Source organism: Drosophila yakuba, chromosome 2L (assembly GCF_016746365.2).
Source record: "Drosophila yakuba strain Tai18E2 chromosome 2L, Prin_Dyak_Tai18E2_2.1, whole genome shotgun sequence".
Taxonomy (NCBI): domain Eukaryota; kingdom Metazoa; phylum Arthropoda; class Insecta; order Diptera; family Drosophilidae; genus Drosophila; species Drosophila yakuba.
Genome location: NC_052527.2, coordinates 891,325 through 917,915, shown reverse-complemented (window position 1 = coordinate 917,915; position 26,591 = coordinate 891,325). Strand labels below are relative to the sequence as shown.

Genomic DNA, 26,591 nt, shown 5'->3' with positions numbered 1-26,591 from the left:
CGATTTCAGCACCCGGCAGCAAACATTGGAAAGCAATCGTAATGTTTGGATCAACTAAAGCAAAACCTGATGAACATACTTAATGAAAGTCAAAAGTATTGTTTTGTAAAAAGAGGGGTGTATTAAATTCGATTCCATAGTTTCCTTTGCATAAAATCAACTGAATTCGTTCTGCATCATATGACTTGGTATTTAATTGCGTAATTATAAACTTATAAATATTTAACTTTATGGTAATCTGTTTAAAAATAAAGTTAAGCGGGGTAGGGGATTAAACCCATATCTTAGGCTAAAAAACTTAGGGATAGACTTCGTCTACACAAAAAATATACCGAATACATATATACACTTAGATTAACTAGCGGAGGCTAACCTGGATACAGTCTTCATGTGGGGACTCGATTTCGGAAATCACTGCCTCCGTGGCGCGTCTGAGATCTACACAGCTGAATCTTCCGCAGAAGATTCGGGTAAGTCCTACAAGCGCTTCTTCTGCGGATGCACGTACTTGCAGTTCTTGCCCATGTTGCAGTGTCCTCGCATAAACTGCTTGCAGACGCCGGTGTTGCCACCGCCTCCTCCTCCACCTCCACCTCCTCGGTTGGAGCCAGATCCTGCTGAGCGCCAGTTGCCGCCGGAGTTGTCCTGGAAGTTGTTCCCACCGCTGCGCCAGTTGCCGCCGCCGTTGTTCTTGTTCCTGTTGTTGTTGTTGTTCCTGGGTCCGCCCATCATTAGTCCCGGTCCCATTCCATTGGGCGGCCCGTTCATCATGGGTCCATTGGGCGGCCCGTTCATCATGGGACCGTTGGGTCCCATCACCGGACCATTGGGTCCCATCACCGGTCCTGGGCCCGGACCATTCATCATCATGGGCGGGTACTGATTGAATCCGGGTGGTGGGCCGCCTCCGAATGGCGGCACCGGACTTCCAAACTGGTTGCCCATGAAATTCTGCGGTGGCATTTGGTTCATGTTGTTCATGTTGCCCATATCCATGCCAGGGCCACCGGGTCCGTTCATCATGGGCGGCACACCGGGTGGAACTCCGCCCGGACCCATTTGATTCTGCCAGATTTGCGGCGGTCCATTGGGCACTTGATTGGGCATCATGTTCGGTCCAGGTGGCATTCCCGTGGGTGCTGGCATGCGTCCCATGAATGGATCGAATGGATTCTGCATCAAGTTCGGTCCAGGCCCAAGTCCGGCCATCATGTTGTCATTGAAGCCCATGTCCGAGCCGCTGTTATTTGCGCCGACTCCCGAGCTAGGCGCGTATCCCTTGGGCTCCGGCCACGCCAAGGTACTGTAGTCGTTGACAGCATCCGGATTGCCCGTGAGGTCATCCATGGGAATGACGGGAATGTCGTGAGCGAAGTGCGGCTCCAGTTCCGCCTCCGCAGCACTGTCGGGAATCATGTCGGGCGAGAAGTACAGGGCTCTGAGCGTGGTGGCCTCCCTGTCCATCTGCACCTGGCGCTGCTTGGAAAGGTTTCCGTTCGGGTGGTCGGGCACATTGTCGACTTCGATGAGCGGGCGCCACTCCATTTGCGGCTCCATGGTGTCGTCGAAGCCACGTCGCGCAATGGTCAGCGCATCTCGCTCGCTGAAACGCTCCATGTTCTTCATTTCGAGGAAGGTCTGCTTCATCACATTCACGCGCTCCGATCGATCGACCTCGAAGTACCGGATCTGGGTGAGCTTTTCCTCCGGCTGCCAAGTTAGCTTCTTTTTCGGGCCCTTGCGGCGGTGCAGCATGAGCACTCCCGGTGGTCCATCGGGTCCACAGCCCGGCCCCGGTTTCTTGGGCTCCTCGGGAAGATCTTCGGCGTTGTCAGAGGTGTTACCCGCTTCGCCACCTTCTCCTGCCGCAGCCTTCTCCTTTTGCACCTTCTGCTCGATGTCCTCCTTGACCCGCTTCAAGGGAATGTCGTCGTCATCGGCATCTGTGTCCTTGCCTGGTGACGCGGAGCGAGCATCATCGTTCTCCTTGCTGCTGTCGTCCGACTTCTCCTCGCTCTTCGACTCGTCTAGCGTATCCTGGTAGAACTTGAGCGGCGCCAGTGGCGCATCCTTGTCCGTGGGCGATGTGGCGGACGTTCGCTTGCGCTTCACCACCTTCTTGGGTTCGATGGAAGCGGCCAGGGCATCCGAAAACAGATTGGTCTCCACCAGGGTTTGAACTGAAAAAAATGAGGGAATGTAAGTAATTGTTCTAGTAATTGGTTTGGTTAACAAATTGGTTTAATGGTCTTCTTTAAGTGGCCCATTGGCTTTGGTGGATTTTGCTTTTGCTGGAAATTGGTGGAAGTAAACAAATTATAAACAACAACAAATTCTGGCCTTTTTTCAAACACACAATGGCATTTTTGATAGTTTAAGTAATTAGCACCGTATATCTAACCGAACCTAAATTCAAAAAGTAGTTGAGACTACTACTAAACAATTCATAAATTATCCCAGTGCTATAATTTTATGGCGACTTTATTAGGTTCAATCCTTAATCAGCTAGGATTGTCAAAATGTAACTTTTAGACCAGTTTGTCATCTTTTTTATTTGAGTGTACTGTACTGCTAAGCATCATAATTGTGAGTTATAAACATTCTCGTTACGTTTAAAACATAAAAAGTACAGCCATTAAGTGCATTGTTAGGACTAATTGCTATATAATAAAGTTAGTTAATCTTCGAAGCTGAATATTTTATAATCAATTACATTTGAGAGAATAAATATTTATGTGAGACGCCCGTCAGCACAATGATAAGGGTAATTGGGTATTAAACACTAATCTATCCAAGGAACCCAACTGCGATCAGATTACGCGCACCGAGCAGCTTGCTGCCAACGTGACGCATCCACTGATGACGCACTACGTAGAGGATGTGGGTGAACTGGGGTTCCCTGGTCTGGCGAGGCGAACATGTATGGCGACCCTCGGTGACGCACGACAGCAAAATCGAGGCCAAAGCGAAGCAGCTGGGACTCATGCCCACGGTGGTGATCGATCGATCCACCTACCAAACTTCTAGAACCGCCAGCTCAAGTCAATATTTTCGTTTTAGTTTCTTTTGCGCTCAATGCATTTTTTTATTCAATAGAAAAATCGTATTTTTCTAGAGGAAACCGTATTTTTATTCGTAAGTTTTTAAGTTTTTGGGCTGCTCGCCAAGTGAATCTACATACCTTATAGCTAAGCTAAGCTAAATACGTTCAAGATTTCAGGTTTGGATACTTAACATCAAGCCGCGACGACGACGGCGACATCGTCTGTGCCTTAGATTTCGTTTTCATTCGGTCTCAGCGCATGCGCAGTGCCCAGATTTCGGGACTCAACTTCGTCCGCCGTCATCCGGGGTTAAGGACTTAGACTCACACTCCGGCAGCTTGCAGTTCAAACTCGATCCGGGGATAACTCCGCCACTCGCATGGCAAACAATTGATAATGTATAGTAGTAATGCAAAGTACCCACAACACTAAAAGGCCCCACTTCTGCACTATTTATATTAATTTAAGACCCGCCCCAAGCAAAATTAAACACCTTGAGAAGGGAATAGAGATCAACAAATAATACGGCGGAGTTCGACTTTCGAATCCGATCGAAAACAAAAGCAAAAGCCACCAAAGCTGCTGGGCTGTGGAATAAAATAGAGAAGAGCATTAGTATGGATTCTCGCATCAGTTGCTTACTTTTTTTGGGCGCTATCAGCTTGGCGGCTCCGGGCCTCTCCACATGTCCCGCGACGTTGTTGATGTCGATCTTGGCCTTCTTGTCGCTGGCCGCATCCCGGGGCGGCGGCGATGGACGTTTCAGTGAAGGCGGTACCGTCATTAGGGCAGGGGAAGCGGCAACCGCCGACGATGTGGGCTTCTTTAGACCCTTGCGCGATGGGGGAGGCGGCGCCTCTTCCGTCAGGCCATGTGATCTGAATTTGGACTGGTACGTCTTTACGGTGCCTGTCTTTTCAGTGTCCCGGCGAATCTCTATCGAAATGGACGCCTTGCGGGACATGATAGGTATCGATCTTGGCTTCTGTGCGTCGCTCTCCTTTGCCGAAGCTGTAGGCGATGAACCTGCAGCACTGGCTGCGGCCACTGCTGGCGGAGGCATTAGCTTGTTGTCTTTGTCCTTGTCCTGCCTCGAAGATGAGGACGATGACGACGACGACTTGCGATCTTTGGAGGAACTAGAACCAGAGCTCGACGACGACGACGACGATGAGGAGGACTTTGAGGACTTGTGTTTATTCGAGGAAGAAGAGGACGAACCGCTGCTGCGCTCCCGGTCCTTGCTCGAGCTGGAGGAACCGGAACTAGAGCGAGGCTTGTCTTTATCGCGGTGTTTATCGCTAGAACTGCGATGGGAAGAGGAAGAAGAGGAGGAACTCTTGGAAGAACTGCTCTTCGAAGAGGAGGACGACGAGGAAGAGGACGACTTATGGCTAGATGAGGAGGACCTATGACTCGTTGAACTCTCCTTCTTTCTATCCTTCTCGCGCTCCTTCTCGGACCGTTTACTTTTGTCGCTCTTCGAGCTCTTATGCTTCTTATTATCCAAGTCCTCCCCAGACTTAACCTCCGCCGCTGAACTACTATCATCTAAACCGGATTTTTTCCCCAGACTAGCGTCGGCTAATGAGTGGGTTGCGGAGGAGCCCTTTTCCAGGTGTTCCTCCTCGCTGCCTTTCGGTGCTGTGCCGGAATCAGCTTCATCGCCGCCATCTGGGTTATCCAACAAGGGCTTCCACTTGATGGTTATGCTGTTGGAATTGCTGCTGTTGGCCGCCGAGGTGATGGTATACGTCACAGGTGCACCGGCGCTATCCGTGCTGTCTGAAGAAGAGGCGGAGTCCGGGACCGGAGCGGAGCCAGCTCCAGAAACGGATGTAGGAACCTGAGAAGCAGTAGTGGCTGCTATTTGTGGCGCAGCACCTTGGATCGTCATGCTTGTGTTTTCCGTCACAATCTTCAGCCACTGCTCTACCAAACGCTTGGCTAGAATGCGTACACCTGGAAAACGTCGGAACGGTCGAGAAAAGGCAATTAGTAATCCCTAGTTAATCAAATGCACAAAAAGACAGCCCAGAACAGGACTTAGAAATACTAATCAGGTCTGAGGACTAGGACTAGAGTAGAATTAATCTAAGAAAACCCGAAACTTACCTTCATTGCCGCCATCCTTGCACAACCCCTTGACCAGAATGGGTGCAGAGTTTATCTTGAGGCGATTGACATCCACGGGAGAAAGGAGCAGCAGTTCCAGGATCTCCTGCACCAGCGGCCAGTTCATCGCCCTGATGGCATCATTCAGCCAGGTGTAGACCAGCGACCAACCGCCCACAGCCATAAAGTCGCCCAATAGTTCCGTCTTTGTGGATTTCAAAATTTGTACGTACACACATTTCGAAACTAATTTCTTTGAATACTTTGCCATCAAACTGTGGGTGAAAACTTGTTATTAGCAAACGCCGATAGGTGTCGCTGTTGACGACAAGTGGTAAACTTACCCCGAAATGCGTTTAACCTCCACAGCACTTAAAATGCCACCATTGTTGTCCAAGAGCACCCGCAAGCACCTCAGCAATTGCAATGGAACTATTCGAGGCTGTTGAATAAAAATATTAAGTAAGACACTTATAATACACGTCAATAATTTCATATTCTTGTCAATAACTCACCATTTTGGCTTGTTTATCGTGGGGAAACAAGAGAATTGATCTGGCAACGTTGAACTCCCTATTGCCGTCTCTCTCCCACACTTGTAGGTATGACCATACGCGAACGTGTGCGTGTGTTGGATCGTGCGTGTGTGTAGCGACGCTTACTTTTGTTGGTATGCGTGTCTTAATAGATACTAAATTTCCACTGATTACGTAATTCCATTAGAATTCGCTTTATCAAGTACTCCAATAGTATCTAAAATAGGAGAAAACACTAGTCTCAGAACATATTCTGCAGGATAAAACTATGCTAGATCCCTACAATTCACTTTTAAAACGAGTATAAAACAATTTCCAGCCGCAGCGCCGGAATATGATGAAAGTTGTTATTTTATTGTGACAACTGCCAGTAAGGCAATAATCCCTTTGCAGTTTTTATTTTTGTGGAGCTGCAGAAAACGTGTTTTTCGCGTTGCGATTTTTTCAGGCACTGGTGAAATGCGGACGTGTGCTCGCGGCTATCGGTAATCGATAAGCCAGTGCAGCCCTGAGGACTGTCCACTCTCTCAAAACCGAAAATAAAATATTTGTACTGCGTATTAATATGAAAACATGCGATTGACTGAACGTTTGTAGCACAAATGTCTCTCTGCCTCGTTATGGTTTCAACCTAAGTTTGACTTTAGGTTCAAACAAAAGTGAAAGTTACTCAGTTTTTCTTTTCAAGCAGGTTGGCAGCGCCTTGCCACGCACACAAAAATGACGCCATTTTGATTTTCACAATTTTTCACAAAGGCGTAATTACATCCGCAGCCAAGGGAAATGCTAGAAAAGTGCCTTTTTTCTAGCAACTACAACAATATCGGCCACTTTATATTGATTTTTCTTTAATTTTCTTTGTTTCTTTGTTTAATTCTAATTTACTGGCTTTCGTTCACGTCCACGCCCCAAAATTGGACATGCGGTTAGGTCCGCACACTTTGGTCGAGCAAATAGGTAATAAGCCTACCAGAAAATATATATTATATGTACAATGGTTTATCGGCCTTACAATTTGTTAAATATTTTATTTGCGACGATTTTTCTTTCTCTCCGAAAACTCCTGCGTGCGCTTTGCTTAGGTTTACAAAATCGTGTGACCTTTACTAGCTTGGAAAAAATTATTTTGCTTAGAAAATACCACATTGCATAGTCGGGATCTAGTATTTTAGTTAATACCACTATTTGGAAACTACTCTTACAAATTATTATTATTATTCTTCCTCTACAGTTTCAAAATTAATTTACTGTGCATAAAAGCGAATGCTTTAATAAAAAAATTATTAAATTACGATTTGGATTAATCATTCTTATGCATATATGTGATGGAATAAGTTATAGATTTTTTATCTTGTTTTCAAATAAGTAAACTATACAAACTAGTATCTACTATCAAGAAATAAAATGTATATTATTTTATTTCTTAAAAGTATATTATTTTATTTCTTTCTATTAATTTCTATTTCTTTCTATTTTCTATTTCTTTCTAAAAATTCAAAACTGCATAATATATGCAGTAAAAATATAATGTTCCCAACTCAGAAATTGGTGTTATATTGCAAATGCAATTTTGCTGAAAAATTTATCTGACAAACGATACAAATATAATTGTATTTAAATTTATGAATATGAAATTTATTTATACATTTATAAACAACCTAAAATTATATATTTATGCAAATAATTAATCAGCAAAGTAGTAACCACAGAGTTTTTCGTGATAAGGTCACACGCATTTATCGTTGATCTGGCAGCCTTGCCAAAACAAGCGTGCAAGAATTTTACCTGCAGAGGAAGTAGGCTCCTAAAAGACCCGTAAAAATGAGCGAAAGTGAAGCGGAGGAGACTAAAATCAGCACTGAGCCGGTGGACAATGCGTGGGCCATGAAAATCCCGACCTTCAGACAGGAGGACAACCCGCATGGGGTGGTGGAGGAGAGCTCCTTTGCCACGCTGTTCCCAAAATACCGGGAGCGCTATCTGAAGGAGGTTTGGCCTCTGGTGGAGCAATGCCTGTCGGAGCACCACCTAAAGGCGGAGCTGGATCTTATGGAGGGCAGCATGGTGGTGAAGACCAGTCGCAAGACCTGGGATCCCTACATCATCATCAAGGCGAGGGATATGATCAAGCTGATGGCCAGAAGTGTTCCCTTCGAGCAAGCCAAGCGGGTCTTGCAGGACGACATTGGGTGTGACATCATCAAAATTGGAAACCTAGTGCACAAGAAGGAGAAGTTTGTGAAGCGGCGACAGCGTTTAATAGGACCCAACGGAGCCACCCTCAAGTCCATTGAACTGCTGACCGATTGCTATGTTTTGGTCCAAGGAAACACAGTCTCTGCCCTGGGTCCCTACAAAGGCCTTCAGCAGGTGCGGGACATTGTCCTAGAGACCATGAACAATGTGCACCCTATATACAACATTAAGGCCCTGATGATTAAACGGGAGCTGATGAAGGATCCCCGCCTGGCCAACGAGGACTGGTCCCGGTTCTTGCCCAAGTTTAAAAACAAAAACATTAGCAAACGCAAACAGCCAAAGGTCAAGAAGCAAAAGAAGGAGTACACCCCATTCCCGCCCAGCCAGCCGGAGAGCAAGGTGGACAAGCAGTTGGCCAGCGGAGAGTACTTCCTCAACCAGGAGCAGAAGCAAGCAAAGCGGAACCAGGGGCGCACCGAGAAACAAAAGGAGGCGGCCAAGCGCCAGGACGAACGCCGCAACAAGGACTTTGTCCCGCCCACGGAGGAGTCGGCTGCTTCAAGTCGGAAGAAGGAGGATGGCTCCTCCACCAAGGTGGACGTGAAGGCCCTGAAGGCCAAGCTGATCAAGGCCAACAAAAAGGCAAAGAGCAGCTGATAGTTTTCATAGTTTTAATTATTCATAGGCTTATTCAATAAAAATTATTTTCTGAGCAAAGGGAAAAGTGAAGAAATGAATATCAAAAGTTTTTTATAATGGGATGAAAAAACTTCAATCTGTTTTGATGAGAAATTTTGTGGGGACGGTATCTTATTAGTTCTTGTTTTGTTTTAAAAAGGTCAATCACATAAAATCCATGGGAATCATATTGATAATTCTGACATTTCTAATTCGTTAGACTCGGAAAGAAAATAAATTTTACTCAAACGCATACAATAAATTTGGTTCTATTGCTGTGTCCGCTAGTGTAAAGAGACATCTCTCGTTCTCTCTCTCTCTCTCTGCCGCACTCTCTCAACAAGTGGCTTAATACAAAAATATACAAACAACTCAAAAGGCCATCGAATGAGCCAAGTTAGTACGATTTCTGGTACCGGACTGACATGTACTAACCGCGCTTAAATAGCGGATGACGCTCGCGTGCGTTCCACAAAACAACAAAAACAGTAACTGAAAAGCCACAACAACAACAACGGTGTTGCGGGGTTATTGTTATTCGTACGTTTATTTTTCACAAGCGACAAAAAATAGAAAAACGGTCTGTGAGAATCAAAAAGAACGGAGCGAAAGAAAGCCGTCTTAAAAATAAAAATCGAAGAGAAGCGAGAAAGCACTAGACCAAAGGCGGCGGCTGCCAGAAAAGGACGGAGCGAACGGCGAAGACAGGTAAAAAGGAGGTGGCAGAAGAAGAGGAAGAGAGGATTAAGTGCTCAACTACAGTTACTTTTAATGTTTGAATTAAAATTGAAACAATGCTCGAGTGATCGCAATTGTAACGGCTAAAACCGAAGCTAAACCCGAAAAAAAGGCCCGAAAGCCAGTTAAAATGCCAAGCAAACGTGACAGAGATTCGGATTCGTGCTAATTAGAAAAAGAATGTGTTAGGTGAGAGGATGATATCGAAATGCTAACGTGATATCGATACCTGTGTGCTGTGAGTGTGTGTGTGAAGGGAGTGTATACACATGCATATGTATATCACACATTTCACCGGAAAATGCGGTCAATTAGAATAATACATATAGCGAATTGAGCCTGTGTCTGTGAATTAGTGAATGAATTGAACAAAGCATTGAAAATCAATACGAAACCTGCCGCCGCTCCCACTTTTGTACATACAGTGATGCCTCGAAAATGTGAATACTTAATTACGGGAAATCTAAAAAATGCACTCCTCCCGATTTCAGCGTTTGGTTAGATTAATAATTAGAATATTTGAGCTTCAATATATTGACGATATATTTACTTCATCAAAAGATTATATGTTAATTATAAGTGCACTATGTACTTTCAATTAGTTTACTTTTTTGGGGGTCCACTGTATATCCGCGCACGCACATTACTATGAAGCCTCACCTGTGTGAGTGCGGCTTGGAGGCGACATATGTGTGTGTGTGAGAGAGACTCAAGAAATATCAACAGCGCACAGTGAGAGAGGAAAACGGAAAACAGGTGGAAAAGAAAGCTTAAAAAATGCGGTCGGTCAAAAACTAAAGTTGCAGCAGTAGACGAGGGGGTGGCGGGTGCCGGGGAGATGGAGACACGGAGACAAATACCTTTTCAAGCCGCACACACTAGCGCAAACACAGACATCAGCTTACCTGCCACGCATGCGCGCGAGGGGGACGGCCATAGTGTGGATCGGGGTGTCGATGTCTCGAATCCCCCTCCAGCCCTCCCCCGCCCCAAAAGCGGGTTCCCACCCAAAGAACAGCAAAAACAACTATTGTTATTTGTTGTTTTGCCATTTGCTTCGTAAACCAAGAAGTATGCGAGATAAAATAAAAAGGCAAGTGTACCGCACACCGCCTTTTTATCTAAATCCCAGCTGTCTGAATTATTTGAGGCCCTAATACCCATCTCATGCTTATCAGGACCCAATTAATTATCTTCGCCTGAATGGAAGCATGTTTCCAGGTTTTTCGGTTTTTGTTGTGGCGTACTTATGTACATGCCACTGCAGTATGTATCTGGGATTACCTTACCTAGGTTAATAAGTTTCCACTATTTACAGATTATAGATACATGTTGTATCTACATAGGTCTGGATTCATAGTCTACAATCTAGAGATACAAAAGTAGTGATGTTATCTTATGCTTGTCTATGCTCAATAAAGTGATATCTCATTTAGCATTATGTTTGTAGATATTTCTAGAATTTCAAAAACTTAGTTTGATGTCCCAACTAAACCCTAAATCACCGAGCACTAGTACTTTCTCTAAAAGCTGGATTTATGGAAGCCCAACTATTTCGACGTTACTCAAGTGCGATAATGTTTATCGCGTTTCGTCATTGGCCTTTAAGCTGCTGCTGCTGCTGCTGCAGAGTAGAGAGCGAAAACACGAATCTGTCAAATTCCACAAGTGTGATGCAATTTGGGGCTTGTACGAACAATAAAACGCGAAATATAACAACACAGCGGCGCAACTTAACGAAAACAAAACATTTAAAGGGGTGTAGTGGGTCAGTGTTTTCTTTTTACGCGCACTTCGCCTTGTTTGTTTACTGCGATTTTACTGCGGTTTGGACAAGATCGTAAGCAGATAGTGCACTCCAGCTGACCCCCCAACAGTTTCTCTTTCACCTGTTGCAAGTACACAAACACCCCCTTTCCCCATTTTCCTGCCCGTTGACCATGCGTCACCGCTGGAATGATACACCGAAAAAAAAGGGTCAGGAAAATCATGGAAAATATTTCCAAAATCAAAATATAATCAGGACTATATTTTAGAGAACATTGGAACACTGGACTACAATTCAATGTGATCACAACCAGAATAAGGGGTTTTTCACCCAGCATCTTTATAAATACAGTAAGGAGTTGCGATTTTTGTTTAGTGTAGATAGGCATGCGACGCCGCAGCCACCGTTGACTGCGCAGTCTGCGTCGCGGTCGGCGTCTGAGCCCAGCCTAAAACAGCGGAAAAGTTGTTGCTGTCACTTGAGTCGAGGGAGCGGTTTGGATAGAGTCTCCGAGGGTTAGAGCGAGAGGGAGCGAGAGAGTGTGTTTGCAAATCTCAGTTTCACGTGTGTGTATGTGTGTGTCTTTTGCAGGTGTGTTCACTTGCTACACAGAAAAAATAGGATAGCTTAATCCGAATATTGAACAGAATGTTACTGTGACTTGGAACGGTCACTTAAGCTGATTGTTCGATAAATTAAAGATAAGAATATTATTTTAAGAAAATAAAAAAACATATTCCCCAAATTGTAATTGTATTATATTAGGATGAATATAATCGGAAGTAAACCATCCAAAGATATTTTCTGTGTAGTCGAAGTGGAGACAGTGAGATTAGAGGAGGGGAACCTGGGGAAGTGGAAGTAGCGCGATTTTTGAATTCCAATGCTGATCCAAGCCAACAACGAAATGTTAAAGTTTGAGAATAATTGCGGCCATGTGCGGATCGTTTGGAGTGTGTGTGCCAAAGCTAAAAGCTAGTGGTGGCTTGGAATTGGAATGCGGTCTGAGTCAGAGATGATTGGCTGCGCAATATCCAAGTGGCTTGGCGGGATTAGGGGCCTTCGGATGCAGAGGGATTTAGTCTCAGCTGCACAAAATAAACACAGCATAATGATTTAACACACACTGTAGGACCAATTTTCGTATCCGACACTCATAAGATTGCAGCTCACAGACTTGGTCATCGGAAACTTCAAAATCTCGAGATTCCAGATTGGGAACCAGACTTCTAAGGGGCACAACCACACCCCTGCAAGTTCGTTATGTACGGGCCCAAAAACGAATGAATATGATTAATAGAAAACATAAAACTAATTATAAATAATATTTTCCAATGGCGATAGTTCAGCTCAACATACATAAGAAGGAAAAGTATAATATGTTGGTAACGATATAAATTTAAATTGATGTTTAAGCTACTAAGATCATCATTTAAACGGTAATTGAAATAGTGAATTCATTAAGGAATATAAAAATTACTGGTCTTAAAGAAAAATGTCCTGATTTTCGAAAATAAGAAGAGGCTAATAAAAACCACTGTTATTTTTAGACGGAGCTCCAGGCGTCGATCGAAGCCTGTACCGGGATCGGAAGACACCATGGTGAACCACCACTCGAACGGAGGCGGCAGTGCCGGCAACAGTAGCGGAAGCCTAAGAGGAGGCGGTGCACATGGAGGCGGCGGCGGAGGAGGAGACTATTCCGGAGACGATCGCAGTGGAGGCGGCGAGGAGCGGGAGCGGCTGGAAAGCGATTTGCACGACAAGCCCACCTACCTGCTGGAACACCTGGCCACCTTCACGGTGAACAAGGAGTCCGGCATCGTGTATCCGGCGGACGGAATGCGTCGCCTCCTTCAGCTGGAGAAGACCACGGGAATTTGGTCGCAGAAGATGCAGCTCTGCCTAGACTACCAGTGGGTGCTTATCATGGACTATGAAACGGGGGTAAGTTACAGAAACTGGGATATGATTATTTTGGAACTCATATTCATCCTTGCTTTCCAGAACATCATCGAAAGATTTCCCGCCTCCTTGGTTCAGGAGCCCACCGCATTCACCTCGAATGACGCCATGGAGCTATACAACAACATTCTGGTCTTTATCGTATCCGGAGGCGGTGGCTCTCGCTCCGAGATGCACATATTCCAGGTGAGAAATAATTACATTTGTATTTTCTGACCGGATCTTCTATATTAATCAAATGCTTTATCCCTGCAGTCACAAAGCGTGTCCGCCGTTCATTTAGTTGAGGATCTGAAGCAGCTGAGAAGCGGCAAAATGATAACGCAGCAGCGCGGTGCCACACCCACGCAATCCGGAGGCGGCGGAGGTGCCGCCAGCATGGCCATGATGATGAGCAAAACCTCCTCGTCCTCGTCGCATAGTAGAGTGGAGTTGCACCAGCACAGGGAGCAGCGGGCAGACCGCGAGAGAGAGCGGGATCGAGACCGAGAGCGCGAAAGCCACCACCACATGCACCAAAGGAGCAGCATGGAGCAGTATGGAATCCGGGCCGGAGTTGGAGTCTCTGGCGACGATGTGGCCCACATTAGTGGCGAGACGGATTCGGAACACGGTGGAATTGGAGGCGGTGGCGCAACGGAGCGCGATGAGACTAGCTCCACGTCCAGCGAGAAGTACGAGCGGGATGTGGCCGTGCTGAATCACTGTTTCGATGACATCGAGAAGTTCATAGCTCGTCTTCAGCACGCCGCTGCCGCTTCCCGGGAACTGGAGCGTCGGCGTCGCAATCGAAAGTCGAAGAAAAGGGATCCGGGGGAGGGATTGCTCACTTTGAGGACGCGGCCACCCCACGAGAAGGAATTCGTGGACATCTTTGCCAAGTTTAAGCTGTCGTTTAACCTGCTGGCAAAGCTGAAGGCGCACATCCACGATCCCAACGCCCCCGAGCTGGTACACTTCCTCTTCACGCCGCTAGCTCTGATTGTGGAGGCCTCCAGTGACACGTACTACGAGTCACAGCTGCCGGCGCGCGTGGTCAATCCCCTGCTGACCAGAGAGGCCATCAACCTGCTTATCAACTGTGTAACCAGCAAGGAAACGGAGCTGTGGCGCTCGTTGGGCGATGCCTGGGTTATCCCGCGAGATCAGTGGAAGGATGACGTTGGATCCTACCATCCGGTCTTCCTCGACGGCTGGTCACCGGACTATTTGATCAACGATGAACTGGAGCCAGCACCAAATTCCCCGCCCGCGCATGTAAGCAAGCGCAGACTCGAGGTCCAGGCTGGATCCGGACTAAATGGTCGTGGGGGAGGCGGTTACGATGACTACGACTCGGGGAACGGGATGAATATGGCCATGGGTATCGAGAAGTACACCATCCACCACGGCAACGAAGGGTTGAGGGAGCGGGAGAGGGAAAGGGACCGCGACAGAGATCGGGCGGGAGCCATCAGCGCGTCCGACTTTAACGCCCGCAGCGAGCTATCGTTCGACTCGATTGAAGGCAGAGGCGGCGGAGCAGCGGGACATGGACATGGTCATGGCCATGGACCAGGAGCAGGACCCACCCTCAGCGCCATCACAGCTGGTCTGCAGAATCTTCACACGAGGGAGTCTCGCAGTGGAAACGGCTACGGAGGAGGCGCTGGTCCGGGGCCTTCGTCTGAGTTGGGCGGTGGAGGCAGGGGTCTGCCAAACGTCAGCGATGACCAGATGCTCGAGTCCTGGCTGGAGGATCTGCAGGCGACGGGGGCCAAGATTGTGCTGGTCACCTATCCGCGCACCGCCAACAACGACAAGGAGCTTAGCGTGATGCGAGGCGAATACTTGGAGGTACGTTACTCACCCACCCAACGTTGCTCACCTTGGTTTTGTTCACTAACCATCTCTTCTGAACTTTAGATCCTTGACGACACCCGAAAGTGGTGGAAGGCGCGCAACATGCGGGGGCAGGTGGCCCACGTGCCGCACACGATTGTGACCCCCTTTAACTTTGGGGATGGAGATGGAGCCCAGTTCTACGGGCAACAACAGCAGCCGCAGGCGGGTCCTACGGGCCCGGGCAACAAATCGCGATCAGGGGTGAGTAAGGATGGCAACTCAATTCGTAGCTAGACTTGCTAACAGAATAATCTTAACCCAGGATAATGCCGGCATGGAACAGCGATCGCCGGATCCCACCGACATGATGCGCAGCAAGCATCTGGGCAAGAAGGGCGAGTTCCGCTACTTCTAGGATCGACATACGATTACCATATACATATACACATATTCCGTAGTGAGGATCTAGCGTTATAGAGAGACAGACATCAGCAGTTCCGTCTAGGATGCTAATCGTGGTCACCAGCGATCGGATTGGCTCCAATACCTTGCACTCGCTCGCAGGAGTGTGCAAACCAGAACTAACCTTAAGACTAACCTAAGTGGAGCTCCAGATGGGAGCTGTTGAGCAGCACGTGGCTCCTGCTGATGCGGATGCTTAAGCTGATGCTGATCCAGGCAAAAAGGGGAGGCGCCGGCAATAATTTGTTTTAATAAAATTATATCCAAAGGATCCCCTGTTGTGATCAACTGTAGCCGAGAAAAACACTAAAGGTTAATTAGGGGATAAGAGAATCCTAGATATTTGTTGATGATGAGATTGTAGTTCAAAAACTAAGCTAAGATATTACTTTGTAAGTTTGGAGAGCTGCTTTGCTTTATTTATATGCTCACAAGAAGAAGTTAACTGGTGCTGTACGGTGATCAAAGCCAACGATTGAACAAAGAGCATACTACGAGAAATCGAATCGATTAAAGAAGACTACAGGAATCACTTTCGACTAAATGATGGACAACTTCTCCACGCGGGACAGAAGCGGGGAATCCGAGTGGTACTCCATGCTCCTCACGGCGAAGTCGCCCACTTCGTTGGTGAAACACTTCAATGTGGATATGGAGAAGGGGCGTCCGGGGAAGTTGTAGTAGGTGAAGTACTGCCCGTTGACGGCGATCAGAAAAGCCCGATCGCCGAGGCCAAAGGCGATCTTGAAGAGCTTTCCGCGCACAAATGGGAATTCGCCCTCGGTCTCCTCGTCGCTTAAGGCAAAGCTAGAATTATTAGAATTAGTATGTAAAGTTAAAGACTTCTATTCAAATTTAGCTAAATTTAGGTATTGGAGTCTTGGACTCCATTGTACCTGTTGTCCTCGCGCTGGTAGCTGCGTGACACCGTTGTCCGATCGAAGTTCACGTGGAACCGGAGCACCGTCCTCCCGGTGTCGTTGCACTGGAAGCAGATGGAGAACTCCGTGGTCGGTGGCCCCTTGGCGATGCACTCCATGGCCACCACAGTACCGGTTTCGTATCGCCTGGGCACGTCGCTCTGGAAGGCCACCTTGTCCGGACACATGAGCGTTCTGGGGAAGACGAGCGGAAAGAGCATGCGGTGGTGGAACTGGGTGATCTTCTCGAAGTCCCCGTAGGTCCGCACGTAGTTGATTTGCTTGGGGAACTTCACGAACTCGAAAGACCCGTACAGCTGATCGTTCACGTAGATCTCGAAGCATCGCTGCAGCACCGCCACCCGGAAGGTGAAGCTCTGGCCCGGCTGCAGCGGATTCTTGGGGCCGTCGCACTTCCAGTTCTTGGAGATCTCCTCCTGCTGCCATCCCTCGCCCGGCTGGAACATGCTGCGGATGATCTGGCCCTCGCGGAAGTTGGCCTCGATCTTCAGGAACACCGTTTCGCTCTCGTTCAGCGCGTTCACATTATCCGTGAGGTCCAGCGAAATTCTGTCCGCAATTCGAGAGGTTTCGTTAGTGAGAAATTAAGGATTTGGAGTTCATGGAGGGTCAAGGATACTCGGCACTCCACTTCGCTAAGGATACCAACTTCAGTTATCTACATGAAGGCAAATCTCTGGCAGAGCCTTGAAAGTTTTTCGTTGGCATTAGAATTTCATTGTTTAGTCAATAATCGGATAACTTGAATACAGTTTATACCTAATCGCAATAAGTAATTGAACTAATTGAAATTAGTTGCTTGATAATTTATGAATTCAACAGCTTGACACGTATATAGAGAGTTAAAAGCGTAATTTAGCTGGAACATTTAAACCAACTGTCTCTGTTTGATGGCTAGAAACTTAAACCTTAACTCAGATGAAAGTGGTACAGTAATATTCTTTTCCTGGAGAACCGCGTATCCAAGGGATAGCAGCATTTACTTATTCGGATGAGGCTTGACGCGCCCACTGACGATGAGGACGTGTCCGAAGGGGACTTCCGTTAGGACCTTTGCTTTCCAGACGTTCATCGCGGCTCCACGGCTCCACTGCAACTGAGTCGACGAGTGCGAATCCTCGATGGAATCCAGCCGGATCCGGCTACGGCGCCGTTTTATGCGCCCTTATGCTAATAGATTCGCCATCCGTCGCCTTTCCTCGTTCATTTGTTGTGATTATGTAAAGGCGGGTGAAATGGGGAATTACCTGCAGCCGCATGCAAACTTGACATGGACGTGGACGTCGACGTGGTAAGGTTACCCCCAGGCCCATGCCCATACCCGAATCCCTGCCCCCGCGCATAGCTCAACCCGTTCAATCGAATCCCATATAAATCCCCGCCCCCTGTATCCGACCCAGTGAGCCGCGCTCCATGACGAGAACCTTGCGCGTTTATTTATTTGATTCAATCCTTGCCTTTGTAACCCATAACTGTCATCCTCGAGTTCTTTTCACGGTTGCTGTCACGCCCCCAACTGCCGACTGCCCATTTGTTGCTAGTTACCAGTGGCACTGCGAGAAAAACTAGGCTGCAATTAGTTGTTATCCCTATTTTTGCTTAAACTTTAAGTATTTGATCATCATCGTAGCACTTGTACCATAAGCAAAATCAAATACTTTTTTCGAAGATAAAACATTTATGATCCTAACTCGAAACAGTACTTATCGCATACAAATTTCCGATCATAAAATTTATTGCGCATATAACCTCGCAAGCTACTGGTTATAAAAATACAAAGCATATTATGGGTTTGTGATCTAGAATTGCAAGTTGGAGGAGTTTTACTTGATAAGGACTCTTTGATGGTTGCTCATATCCTTTTTATGAATATCATGCTGCTACATTTGAATACGCCCTGTCGACCCGAGGCATTGTACTATTAGAATGTCTTCTCGCCGTGTTCTCCATCTTGGCCTCTCCCTTTTGACGGTTCCATTGTTGTTGCGTGTCTTGGGCGAAATAAAACAAGGTAACAACAATTGATTCCCTGTCTAAAGTTTTTGCATTTGCAGTAAAGTGCGACTTGGGGGCTGGAGCACTTTTCCACTCCCTCCTCGAGACATCCCCCTCCCCTCGCGCCTTCGACTCCAGTCCGGGGTAATTCATTTCTTTTGACGTACCTTGGCATATTCGCTGAAGTTCTGTCTCCGTCTCTGTCTGCGTCTACACCTTTCGCTTTCGTCCACGTCCAAACCAATGACATCTTCCCAGGGCTCCACTCGTGCCCTCCAACAGTGGAAGCTCCTTAAAGCTGACCAGTCTATCTATCCAAGCCTGAAGTTTTGTGTTTTATTAGCCTTATTTCCCCTTTTGAACAATATCCAGGATTAAGACGGTTTTTTGCGAAACTGACCTCTTTTTGGAGGCTTTACTGTACTCCTCCTACCAAAAACGTGGCCTCTGTTTGTCTTCGCTGTTTCTGTCGCTTGCACCTGATGGAATTGGGTCCAAGTCTCCAGCTTAACTCGACTTGGCTGGGCGCACTTATTTCTGATTGCGTTTCACCTTGGAGCACCAAAGGCACCCAAGCCACCTGGCAACCCACCATCTCCCGATCCAACCAGCCAAGGATGTGCCTGGCTTTGCCTGCTACGAATGGCAATCGCTAATTGGTTAGTTATGGCCACTGACAATCAATCCGTCAATCGGCAACTAGACTGCCGAATATAAACATCCGGGTGACCTTGCCAACTCCTGCCCGACCTTTCGGATACCACCCACGCCCACTTCCACCCCCCGGGCATACGCCCACTTCTTCGGCCCTTCGCAAACTAAACAGAACTAATGAAATAATCGTGTCGATTTCAACTTTAATTTCCGCTTGTCACTCCAACTGATAACCCGCGAGCAAGTGGAGCAATGCGAGCAAGGTTTGTGTACGTTGCACAATTATCAGTTTGGTTTCGGCTACCTTTTCACCTTACACTAGCAGAGTGCCACGTTTGTCCTACCCAGAAACCCTTTGCTACCCCACTGCACTGGAAAAAAACCAACTTAATGCTCCCAGGGTAACATAGATACCTCAATTTCAAGTCGCTTTATGTTGATGATATCAAAAGGATATCTTTTCATATCCCCCCAGTTCAAGACAATCGCTTTGAATATTTCGACATTTCCATTCAGTCCTGGGTGGTGTGATGATAGATCTTCGAAATGATCAGCATGTGTCTGTTTTTCTCTCTGTGCCTTTCCAGACCAGAGTTCTTATCTCGTTCCCAAGTCAGTTTCCCCAGCCGTATCGAATCGGTTGTGGCGAAGCGACGACACGTCTACAGAAATCAGATTTTACAGTCGGGCAACTGGCGACGGATCCGCAAATCGTACAACCAATATAGTGATAATGGGTTTACGGCCAGAGAGACCGTGCCAGCGCACCAAGTGGAGTCGATTCCCAGCCCGAACCCGAACGCCCATCCGAAGAGCAGTGCTCCATTCGGATACGGATTCGAATTCGGAATCGGACTCCGAAAACCAAACGGAAGCCGAATATGGCGGCGGAATTAATCAGCCGGCGTCTACTTTTTGGGAGCGGAGCGAATCACGTCGCTCTTTGGTATCAGCGCCAGGCTAATCATTCCAGATCGATGGGGCTTCGAGGAGGCGCTGCTCAGGTGCTCACACTCACACTCACCCCGATCCTCACCTGATGACGTAGCCAGTTAGGATGCCCAAGCGTGGCCAACTCACTAGTTCACTCGATTCCTTGATTGGGAGATACTACATCCACCATGAATATCCAATCCGATCCGATTAGAAACGATCTCCACCACGTGGCGCTTTAGTCGGACATGAAAATAACTTAAGCCAAACGAACAAACTACTAGGCATCACAGTTTGCATTCCCTTGGCCCAAGTAATTCGCTGCCCGGGACTCGGATGGCTCCATGGAGCGGAGTAGCTACACGTAGGCACCTTCTACACTGAGTGGCCCATATCTTGGCGATCGCTGGGATCGGGGCGGCACTACATGCACTTGTCGCGACTCGGAACGTAACTGAAACGTCGGATTTGACGGTGAAGTTTAAAACACCAGCTCCCGACGAAGAATCGGGGCCCACGAAGTACACCCCGTGTCGTCGATCGGCTGTCCATATCTCACCTGTACAGGTGCGAGTGCAAGGAGCTCGGGAGAGCGGAGGGAGAGCCGAAAAACAGAAACGGAAAGCAAATAAATATGAAATATTGAACTGGAGCAGAAAGTGGGTGATATTCTCGAGATAGCACTCACACCCGAGCGTGCGTGCTGTCTTTGTATTGGCCATTAAACGCTGCTGTCAACGTAGCCGAAGGGCTGAAGAGAACGGCTGAACGGCATGGAAATGCCAGTGCCAGTGGAAATGAATATGGAGGTGTCGCCCCACAATTTGTCTCAATAGATTCCGTCGTGGCTGGCCTTATCAGCACAGGTAGTGCGCTCACAGGTGAGGGTGCTCGCCCTCGCCCCCGCCCGCTCCCTTTACCTGCGACCCGGTCGTGCGCATCCATTCAAGCCAACTCACAGCTGAGGTCACTACTATAGTGCTGAAGTAATTGGATCTTCATTACATTAATATCTAAAACAGGAAGGATACCATGACATTCTTATGTCTCAAACTTACTTCCAACGATATTACTATACTTACTTCTATAATGTAAGGGGTTATGTTAAAGAAGTACTTCCCAATTTGATTGCCGGCTACATCTTTTTGCCCCCAGCTGTACCTGTGACAATTGACAACTCCAGTCGCTGGAGCGATCTGCTCCACACCGCCGCTGTCGCCGGCGACTTTATCAGAAGACAAGGCGAACACGCCAGGAGAACCCAGCCATAATGTTCTTTGATGTTTGCACGAGACGGAGTGTCATTAATTGATTTATTACCCAAGTTGATTGCCTGGGCTTCCTTTCGGCCTGCTCTGGACAGATTTGGGGATGTCCAAGTGGTTAGATGGCCAACTAATTAGGTAAATGTGTTTGCTCTGATGTTACCTGACTCCGGGTGATATCTTCTCGCCTTGGCAGATATATTTCCAGCGGCGATAACGTCGAGGGTGGGAACATCGTCGTCGATCGGCCACTTAGATGATTGGGATGGCGACAAGGTGGTCCGCTTCGGCTGCGTTTCGTCATCCGTTGTTTGCTCCATTTCGATCATTGTTTGAAGTGGGAACAGAAAGTGAGCATACACCCCATTTCACCCGGCATTCCCATTCCCATTCTTCCATTCTCGATTCAATTTCCAGCAAATGTGTGCACTTGCGGCCTGTTTATTCAGCTTGGCAATGTCTCGCTTGTGAACAATATATACCACTATATGGCCACACGAACTGCTCGAGTTCCAGGGAAATACATGTCTTATAGGTCGGTCTGCTGCCTCTTGGCCTCCATCACATTCTGCATGACCAGTTCATACAGGTTTTCTTCCTCTTCCTCCTCCTCCTTCCGGTCTTCTGGTCTCTCCTGGTCCTGGCGCACATCCACCGCGTCGTGCAGACTCTCCAGCTCCTTTCGGTAGTTGTGCAGGGCTTGTTGGAGCAGTTTCTCCACCGGGGAGTAGGTGGAGCGCGATCTCAAACGGGCCTTGGCTATTTCCAGAGCCTGAAATGTGAATGTCCTAAGCACCTGTGATACCCTAGGAGATGGCTCACCTTCAAGGTGTTGGTATTCCGCAGGAGAGCCTCCTCGTAAGACAAAACCTTGGGAGCAGGTGCACAGATTGAGGTCTCGGCCAGCTGCTCGTTCTGCCGCTCCAGTTTTAGTTCCTCGGCTTGCCTAAGAAGTAGCTCAATGTATATAACCTTGTATATCCTTGCACTCTACCAGGGCCAACCTACACCTTCTCCAGCTTCTGGTCGATCTCCGCCTCGAGTGCCATGTATTTGTCGTTAATCTCCTTGATGAGGTCCATTGTGCGGCCTTGCAAACGGATTTTGTAAACAAAATCCAAACAAAAGAGTTGCCATGCAACGGTACCTTGTTGTGGCCGTTACCGGGTGTTGCCAGCTGTTTGGAAACTGATGGAGGCAGAGAAAGAGTTGCCACATGGATAGATAAATATAACGGTAGTGTTAACCCTTAAGGTCCAACGGTATTTTGCTAAGAATTTGAAAATATTATTTCACACTTTAAAGTAAAGTTAATTTGATATTTAAATAAATTAACATGAGCAACATGATTTTGTAAAGCATAACATATTTCAGAGTATTAATGGGTGTACAATTATAACTCTATTTCCATATCAGTTGGTTGCAATCAGTTCAGCTTTATCTGCATAGCCAATAAATGCGAAAGTAATTACATAGGAAAATGCGATAGTTTATCTCCACAAGATTTATTATATTGTGGAATAAACCAATTTTGTCAACTGCCTGCCATAGAAATATTAGTTTGCTGTTCGAAATTAATTTTCATTTCAGATATCGTATGATCCATAAGTTGTTATATCCGCCTTATTTTCCATGGAAGATATTCGTATGTCAGCATTATCTAGGAGTATATTGTCTGGGTGGAACCTTTTCCGGTCTTTACACTCTCAGGTTATAATCTCTGTTTGATCAAATTACGACTTTAGGCGCGACGAACTTAAATTTCTTTTATCTACTTTAGCGACTAAGGGTGATTATAGCTTGTGATATCTTTTGGGACCTTCAATACTATCAAGTATCCATGTTTTGGTTCAAAGGTCGAGAAAAGGTCTGGGTCTCAATTAAATAGAGATATTTAATATTAAGAGTCTTTCACCAGGTTTCAAATTGAATTGTAATGATGACTCGCTAAACACCTCAATAACATAAAAGTGTTTTTAACTATGACTTGCCAAAAGGAGAATAGTAGCCATGAAGAGATTTCTGTTGAAGATATTTCGCTAAACTCGCCGCTCAAAGTCCAAGTGGCAAACGCCTACCCAGTTGTGACGAAAAGGCACTACCTTGTTTGGTCATAATTTGTGTTTATTATCTGTCATAATATTTAGATCCGCGCAAATCGGGCACATACCTTTGTTCACTGTCACATCACATGTGGGATGAAATACACTAACTATATACATACAGTATTCTCTACCTATCCGTCTACTTAAGTAATTTGCTACTCAATCCCGATAGAAGCTCACGCCTCCTTCAGAAATTGGTTGACATGGGGCGCCACTAGCTCCGGGGTGACCAGGTGAAGGTGATGGGTGCCAGGCACCTCAACGTAGACCACCTTCGCGGCATTCTCCCGCAGCGTGGCAATCACATCCGCATACACCTGTGGCGTCTCGAACTTCATGCCGGGAATGCCCCGGATGTTGAGCACGCGACAACGAATCTGTCGCGCGTAGGCCAACGTCTGCTCCGCGGTGAACATGCCCAGGAGGCTGATTTTCAGCCGCAGATCCCTGGCAAACAGGTAGCCATCCTTGCTCGGATTGTGCCTCATGCCCCTGTTCATCAGCACCCGAACCGAAGGCTCATCCACTGAGCCATCGTACGCGTCCAGCACCAGTTTGATCATCTCGTCGTACGAGTAGCAGGGCTGCTTGCTCTCCGGCAGCGTTTCGTAGTCCAAGAACTTGTCCAGCGCCCTACCAGTGCCCTCCGCCATCCGTTGAGTGCCGCGCACCGTGGGACCCGCGATATCGATGTTGATCAGCTTGTCCACTTCCGTGGGAAAGCTAGCCGCGTACATGAAGGTCAAAGCTCCGCCCAGCGAGTGGCCCAGCAGGGTGACGTTCTTCCAGTTGTACTTGCGCACTATACGCCGAATCAGGCATATGCCGTCCCAGAAAATGAAGTACTGCATGCCCATCGGATAGTGCGAGGATTTGCCGTGCCCAGGAAGATCGATGGCCAGGATGGAGGTGTCCGCCGGAAGCAAGGGGCACAGCCTGTCGAAGCTGCCGCAGTTGTCCTGCCAGCCGTGAAGGGCGATGATGGGCTGCCGCTCCTTCGAGCCCCACCACTTGGCTGCAAGCGGGAAAATCGATTAGTTCACAGAAGGAAAAGGTACATAACTTAGATTTATCACGTGCATGCTAATAGTTTCGAGGAATCGGATGATGTTTCAAAAAGTATTACTCAAAAAACAACTAAAGAGATAGCGCTGTGTGGTCGGTCAAGTAGCCTAAACATTTTTAGTCCGCCGAAACTATCAAAATAGTTTTCTTTTCGCGCAGCTGCGTCACATAAAAAATCACGTCAGATTGCCATGAATGGTCGATGATGTTGATAAGGAAACGGCTTGCAGGTGACTCACCCTCAACGGTTCCCCAGGGAACGGCGATGGAGAACTCCTCCCAGCTGTCCTCGCCCAGCAGCTGCAGGGGCTCCTCCGTCTGGCCATCTGAAAACAAGGGGAATCCACATCCACATTAGCAAGACTAAAACCAAAGCAAGCTGTGACGAAAGTGTGTCTGGTGAAATCGCCCGTAAGCCAGGTGAAGCGCAACCAACGAAAACTTCGGACTCAGGTGCGCAGAGCGTGCGAATTGGTGACCTGACCACGACCTCCTCCTCCGGCTTACTCACTTGTTTCTGGCGCAGGTGACGCCGATGGAGATGGCGTCGCTGTTGTTGTTGCCACGCGTGTCTGGCCCATGGCTAATTGCTGCTCGGAAGTAGTGCTCCGTAATGCTGGACGCGGATCGGGCGAGCTCCTGCCTCGGGGAATCTCAAAGAGCGACTAACTAAACTTTGTTTCGCAAAGTTTCCCGATCCGCTGAATTCGATTGTCGATAGGTATTGACAGAGATGTCAGAATGACTAGGAATGGCTAGAAAGCCAGATACGAGGCTATTGTGTGATGTGCTCACCACTGAGCGCAAACCATTCTCGACCAGGTGGCAACTACCGCACATTGTTTTCATTTGCGATTGCAAACAAAATTTAATATTTCTCGCGTTTTAAGCAATTTAGCTGTGAAATCAACATGTAAGTTTACTCTTTTATATACCAGCTCTAACAATAGCTAACCCTCGATCCCAACAGGACGGAGTACTGGAAGTCAAACGAGCGGAAGTTCTGCGACTTCTGCAAATGCTGGCTGAGCGACAACAAGGCGGTGAGTTTATGAAATAAAGGATCTATTCTTCACACCAATGACCGCTAATCCCGCAGAGCGTCGCCTTCCACGAGAGTGGCAAGCGGCACAAGCTGAATGTGGCCAAACGGATCACCGACATCAGTCGCAACAGCGAGAAATCGGAACGGGAACGCCAGAAAATGGACGCGGAGATCCGCAAGATGGAGGAGGCGGCCATGAAGTCGTACGCCCAGGATGTGCATTCCCGCGGCGACATGACCGCCAGATCCATCAATACGGTGATGAGGGCCACGGCCTCTGCTTCCGCTTCAGGCGGTGCTAATTCGTCGGCTGGAAGATCCCGCCAAGTGGACCCCATGCGCCTGGAAGGACTCTCCGACGAGGAAGAGGACCAGAGGCGGGTGGCTCCCGGCAAGGTGACCAGCGAAACTGCCGCTCCCGAAGCCTCGCTCTGGGTGGAGGGCAAGTCGGATGAAGGACACACCTACTACTGGAACGTGAAGACCAATGAATCCGTCTGGAAGCCGCCGAAGGAGGGCTATCTGTCCTACGAGGAGTACGAGCGCATCAACCAACTGGCCATCGATCAGCAGGAGATCTCCCAGGCGCAGGAATCCCTCAAGTTTCGCGCCAATGCCGACGAGGAAGTGGCGAGGGTGAACCGTGAGAAGATGAAAGCCTTCCGGAAGACCGATAATCCCAAGGAAAAGAAGCAGAAGGAAGAGAGGCGTCAGACATTCAAAACAGAGGAGGAGGCGGCCACCAAGGAGATTGGGCAGTGGCAAACTGTCGAAGTGAAGTAAGGCATTAACAATTGAATCCATGCTGTTTACTCGGTTTTCTTCCATTTACTAATACTGATTATGATTTATGTAGAGCGCCTGAAGAGCCCATCGATTGGCAGCTACCCAAGACGGATTACTACAGTGCTGCTCCCGTGGTTTCCGCCTCCACTGAACCAGAACCACCAGTCAAGAAGTTCAAAGAGAAAACGATAGGCGGTCTGGATGCCGAGATAGCCGCCACTGCGCCTGCCACGTTCAAGAGGAAGTTCATCAAGAAGGGAAACAGCCGCCAGCGCGTCGAGGACTAAGTAATCTTTGGACTCCATATTTATTAGATATGGTTAGGCATAGGAGATGTTTAGGTTTTTAAGTGTTTGCTTATAACAATTACAAAGTGAGATGCGTTCAAATAATATAGGATTTCATAAAGCTATTATTGCAGATGTATTAGTTCCCCAGCTTAAAGAATGTAGTTTAAAACATTGGATTGTTTT

General features: G+C 47.5%; 7 protein-coding genes and 1 long non-coding RNA gene across 12 annotated transcripts; 4 read left to right on the top strand and 4 right to left on the bottom strand.

Annotated features, from left to right (window-relative positions):
- Positions 1-98: 98 nt before the first annotated feature.
- On the bottom strand, positions 99-6,811 carry LOC6526363 (serine/threonine-protein phosphatase 1 regulatory subunit 10). 2 transcript variants are annotated; one of them, XM_015197896.3, is made up of 6 exons: positions 6,708-6,811; positions 5,675-5,912; positions 5,504-5,601; positions 5,160-5,434; positions 3,687-5,006; positions 99-2,180 (listed from the first exon to the last, which is right to left on the bottom strand). In XM_015197896.3, exons 2-6 carry the CDS (start codon positions 5,675-5,677, stop codon positions 478-480), a joined length of 3,399 nt encoding a protein of 1,132 aa, XP_015053382.1. In that variant the 5' UTR covers positions 5,678-5,912; positions 6,708-6,811; the 3' UTR covers positions 99-477. The 2 variants fall into 2 exon arrangements, with proteins under 2 accessions (XP_015053382.1, XP_002087484.1); XM_002087448.4 differs by lacking the exon at positions 6,708-6,811 and adding an exon at positions 5,979-6,681.
- A 619-nt stretch (positions 6,812-7,430) lies between these two features.
- On the top strand, positions 7,431-8,631 carry LOC6526362 (KRR1 small subunit processome component homolog). The gene has a single exon (XM_002087447.4). The coding sequence runs from the start codon at positions 7,517-7,519 to the stop codon at positions 8,549-8,551; it is 1,035 nt and encodes a 344-aa protein (XP_002087483.1). The 5' UTR covers positions 7,431-7,516; the 3' UTR covers positions 8,552-8,631.
- Positions 8,632-8,963: 332 nt separating this feature from the next.
- LOC6526360 (epidermal growth factor receptor kinase substrate 8-like protein 2) lies at positions 8,964-15,600 on the top strand. Of its 2 annotated transcripts, none has more exons than XM_015197851.3 (6): positions 8,964-9,280; positions 12,629-13,025; positions 13,086-13,229; positions 13,299-14,879; positions 14,949-15,128; positions 15,190-15,600. In XM_015197851.3, the coding sequence occupies exons 2-6, from the start codon at positions 12,678-12,680 to the stop codon at positions 15,280-15,282; spliced, it is 2,346 nt and encodes a 781-aa protein (XP_015053337.1). In that variant the 5' UTR covers positions 8,964-9,280; positions 12,629-12,677; the 3' UTR covers positions 15,283-15,600. The 2 variants fall into 2 exon arrangements, with proteins under 2 accessions (XP_015053337.1, XP_002087482.1); XM_002087446.3 differs by lacking the exon at positions 8,964-9,280 and adding an exon at positions 12,471-12,517.
- Positions 15,601-15,714: 114 nt separating this feature from the next.
- Positions 15,715-20,324, bottom strand: LOC6526359. Of its 2 annotated transcripts, none has more exons than XM_015197895.3 (4): positions 19,956-20,324; positions 17,254-18,261; positions 16,226-16,819; positions 15,715-16,136 (listed from the first exon to the last, which is right to left on the bottom strand). In XM_015197895.3, exons 2-4 carry the CDS (start codon positions 17,340-17,342, stop codon positions 15,869-15,871), a joined length of 951 nt encoding a protein of 316 aa, XP_015053381.1. In that variant the 5' UTR covers positions 17,343-18,261; positions 19,956-20,324; the 3' UTR covers positions 15,715-15,868. The 2 variants fall into 2 exon arrangements, with proteins under 2 accessions (XP_015053381.1, XP_039226683.1); XM_039370749.2 differs by lacking the exon at positions 19,956-20,324 and adding an exon at positions 18,433-19,742.
- Positions 20,325-20,545: 221 nt separating this feature from the next.
- LOC120320608 lies at positions 20,546-21,612 on the top strand. Of its 2 annotated transcripts, none has more exons than XR_005560138.1 (3): positions 20,546-20,943; positions 21,008-21,467; positions 21,535-21,612. It is a non-coding gene; the product is annotated as an uncharacterized LOC120320608 (long non-coding RNA). The 2 variants fall into 2 exon arrangements; XR_005560139.1 differs by lacking the exon at positions 21,535-21,612 and having other exon boundaries at positions 21,008-21,255; positions 21,314-21,453.
- On the bottom strand, positions 21,523-22,360 carry LOC6526358. The gene is made up of 3 exons (XM_002087444.4): positions 22,126-22,360; positions 21,940-22,063; positions 21,523-21,889 (listed from the first exon to the last, which is right to left on the bottom strand). The coding sequence occupies exons 1-3, from the start codon at positions 22,197-22,199 to the stop codon at positions 21,647-21,649; spliced, it is 441 nt and encodes a 146-aa protein (XP_002087480.1). The 5' UTR covers positions 22,200-22,360; the 3' UTR covers positions 21,523-21,646.
- An 860-nt stretch (positions 22,361-23,220) lies between these two features.
- Positions 23,221-25,010, bottom strand: LOC6526357 (probable serine hydrolase). Its single transcript, XM_002087443.3, has 3 exons — positions 24,799-25,010; positions 24,527-24,613; positions 23,221-24,237 (listed from the first exon to the last, which is right to left on the bottom strand). The coding sequence occupies exons 1-3, from the start codon at positions 24,866-24,868 to the stop codon at positions 23,399-23,401; spliced, it is 996 nt and encodes a 331-aa protein (XP_002087479.1). The 5' UTR covers positions 24,869-25,010; the 3' UTR covers positions 23,221-23,398.
- A 2-nt stretch (positions 25,011-25,012) lies between these two features.
- Positions 25,013-26,530, top strand: LOC6526356 (WW domain-binding protein 4). Its single transcript, XM_002087442.4, has 4 exons — positions 25,013-25,200; positions 25,258-25,330; positions 25,387-26,111; positions 26,189-26,530. Coding segments are annotated over exons 1-4 (1,017 nt in total). The 5' UTR covers positions 25,013-25,198; the 3' UTR covers positions 26,406-26,530.
- Positions 26,531-26,591: the final 61 nt, after the last annotated feature.

Bases quoted from the DNA above. Each gene is read 5' to 3' on its own strand.
- LOC6526363 (XM_015197896.3), bottom strand. The intron at 5,435-5,503 runs GTAAGTTTACCA...TTTCACCCACAG, and splicing joins GAGGTTAAACGCATTTCGGG to TTTGATGGCAAAGTATTCAA. The intron at 2,181-3,686 runs GTAAGCAACTGA...CATTTTTTTCAG, and splicing joins GCTGATAGCGCCCAAAAAAA to TTCAAACCCTGGTGGAGACC.
- LOC6526362 (XM_002087447.4), top strand. From the start codon at position 7,517: ATGAGCGAAAGTGAAGCGGAGGAGACTAAAATCAGCACTGAGCCGGTG.
- LOC6526360 (XM_002087446.3), top strand. From the start codon at position 12,486: ATGTTTAAGCTACTAAGATCATCATTTAAACG. The intron at 12,518-12,628 runs GTAATTGAAATA...TGTTATTTTTAG, and splicing joins CTAAGATCATCATTTAAACG to ACGGAGCTCCAGGCGTCGAT. The intron at 15,129-15,189 runs GTGAGTAAGGAT...ATCTTAACCCAG, and splicing joins GCAACAAATCGCGATCAGGG to GATAATGCCGGCATGGAACA.
- LOC6526359 (XM_015197895.3), bottom strand. From the start codon at position 17,342: ATGAACGTCTGGAAAGCAAAGGTCCTAACGGAAGTCCCCTTCGGACAC. The intron at 16,820-17,253 runs GTAAATGCTGCT...AATTGCGGACAG, and splicing joins GTCAAGCCTCATCCGAATAA to AATTTCGCTGGACCTCACGG. The intron at 16,137-16,225 runs GTACAATGGAGT...TAATAATTCTAG, and splicing joins TACCAGCGCGAGGACAACAG to CTTTGCCTTAAGCGACGAGG.
- LOC6526358 (XM_002087444.4), bottom strand. From the start codon at position 22,199: ATGGACCTCATCAAGGAGATTAACGACAAATACATGGCACTCGAGGCG. The intron at 22,064-22,125 runs GTAGGTTGGCCC...GCTACTTCTTAG, and splicing joins GACCAGAAGCTGGAGAAGGT to GCAAGCCGAGGAACTAAAAC. The intron at 21,890-21,939 runs GTGAGCCATCTC...TTCACATTTCAG, and splicing joins GGAATACCAACACCTTGAAG to GCTCTGGAAATAGCCAAGGC.
- LOC6526357 (XM_002087443.3), bottom strand. From the start codon at position 24,868: ATGGGCCAGACACGCGTGGCAACAACAACAGCGACGCCATCTCCATCG. The intron at 24,614-24,798 runs GTGAGTAAGCCG...CCTTGTTTTCAG, and splicing joins GTCACCTGCGCCAGAAACAA to ATGGCCAGACGGAGGAGCCC. The intron at 24,238-24,526 runs GTGAGTCACCTG...TCCCGCTTGCAG, and splicing joins TCCCTGGGGAACCGTTGAGG to CCAAGTGGTGGGGCTCGAAG.
- LOC6526356 (XM_002087442.4), top strand. The intron at 25,331-25,386 runs GTGAGTTTATGA...CTAATCCCGCAG, and splicing joins GGCTGAGCGACAACAAGGCG to AGCGTCGCCTTCCACGAGAG. The intron at 26,112-26,188 runs GTAAGGCATTAA...TGATTTATGTAG, and splicing joins TGGCAAACTGTCGAAGTGAA to AGCGCCTGAAGAGCCCATCG.